The 1056-nt window shown below is 55.4% G+C and overlaps 1 protein-coding gene across 1 annotated transcript in view; it reads right to left on the bottom strand.

Annotated features, from left to right (window-relative positions):
- The window catches only part of NIRB (NAD(P)H nitrate reductase), a gene marked incomplete at both ends in the record, with an annotated part of 2967 nt that extends 2137 nt beyond the window's left edge, over window positions 1-830 (bottom strand). The window contains 2 exons of the mRNA XM_005854584.1: window positions 44-415; window positions 795-830. Of these exons, the coding sequence (XP_005854646.1) occupies window positions 44-415; window positions 795-830 (408 nt within the window). The remainder of the gene's footprint in view (window positions 1-43; window positions 416-794) is intronic.
- Window positions 831-1056: the final 226 nt, after the last annotated feature.

Here is a 1056-nt window from a genome sequence, read left to right on the forward strand (position 1 = left end):
TCCCTCCCTCCACCACCCACGCCACCCCCCACCTTGTACCTACCTTAACCAGGAGTTCCACGTGACCCTTGGCATCTCCCTTGGAGACAGGCGTGTACTGCCTCATCACCCGTTTCCCCTCCACCATCGCCGACAGCCCCAGGTGCATCCCCACGGGCAGACCTAAGGTGGCGTTCCCGTGGGGCAGGGCAAATTTCAGGCGGAGCACGTCTGGAGCTGCGTACTCTTTCTCAAGGAGCTTGCATTTCAGTTTTTTTCCTTTTCCTTGCAGCGCTACTTTCGCCGCGGGGATGGAGGCGGGGGCGCCCCCGCTGGTGCGGAGGGAGGGCGGGGAGGAGGTGCCGGGGGAGGACGGGCTCAAGACGCCCACCAGGTACTTGTCCAGCATGCGCCACGCCGTCCGGGAATGGATTGCCTAAGTTGGGGTGAGACAAGTTATACGAAATGTATGAATGTATATACAAGGTATACGAAATGTATACATGTATAGACGAGGTATACGAAATGTATGAATGTATAGACAAGGTATACGAAATGTATGCGCTGTAAAAGTGAGACCATGATGGTGGGCGAGGAGAGAGGGCAAGCAAAACATCATGGAGGAAGGGGGACGTCAAGGGTTGATTTATGAGCATACACGGGACTGGGGGAAATGAGACAAGCCCGCTGGATCCACTCCAAAGCCAGACGGGGTCCGCCACACCCCACGGCTTCTGCTACGGATTTCCCACGCAAGTCAAACGCCCCATCTTTCAAATTTTCAAAATTCTAAACCCGAAGATACTCCTGCCTACCTCAAAGTCCTCCGTGGCGTCTTTTCCTCCGTTCATGACGATGGCACCCACACCTCCCGGGTGCTCTTTCAGGTAGGGCGTCACATTGTAAACGAGGCCTTTAATCGCGATCCAACAGTCCGTCCTGTCCACCGGGTGGTATGCGCAAGGGAGGGAATCAGAAAAAGATCTCGACAGAATCCGAAAACCAGGCCGAAATAGGGCAGACATCGCTTTGAAGCACCTCCCTTGCGTGGCAGATTGGAAGGCGGGCGTCACACAA

The sequence above is a fragment of the Nannochloropsis gaditana genome (assembly GCF_000240725.1).
Source record: "Nannochloropsis gaditana CCMP526 unplaced genomic scaffold scaffold454, whole genome shotgun sequence".
Lineage (NCBI taxonomy): Eukaryota > Eustigmatophyceae > Eustigmatales > Monodopsidaceae > Microchloropsis > Microchloropsis gaditana.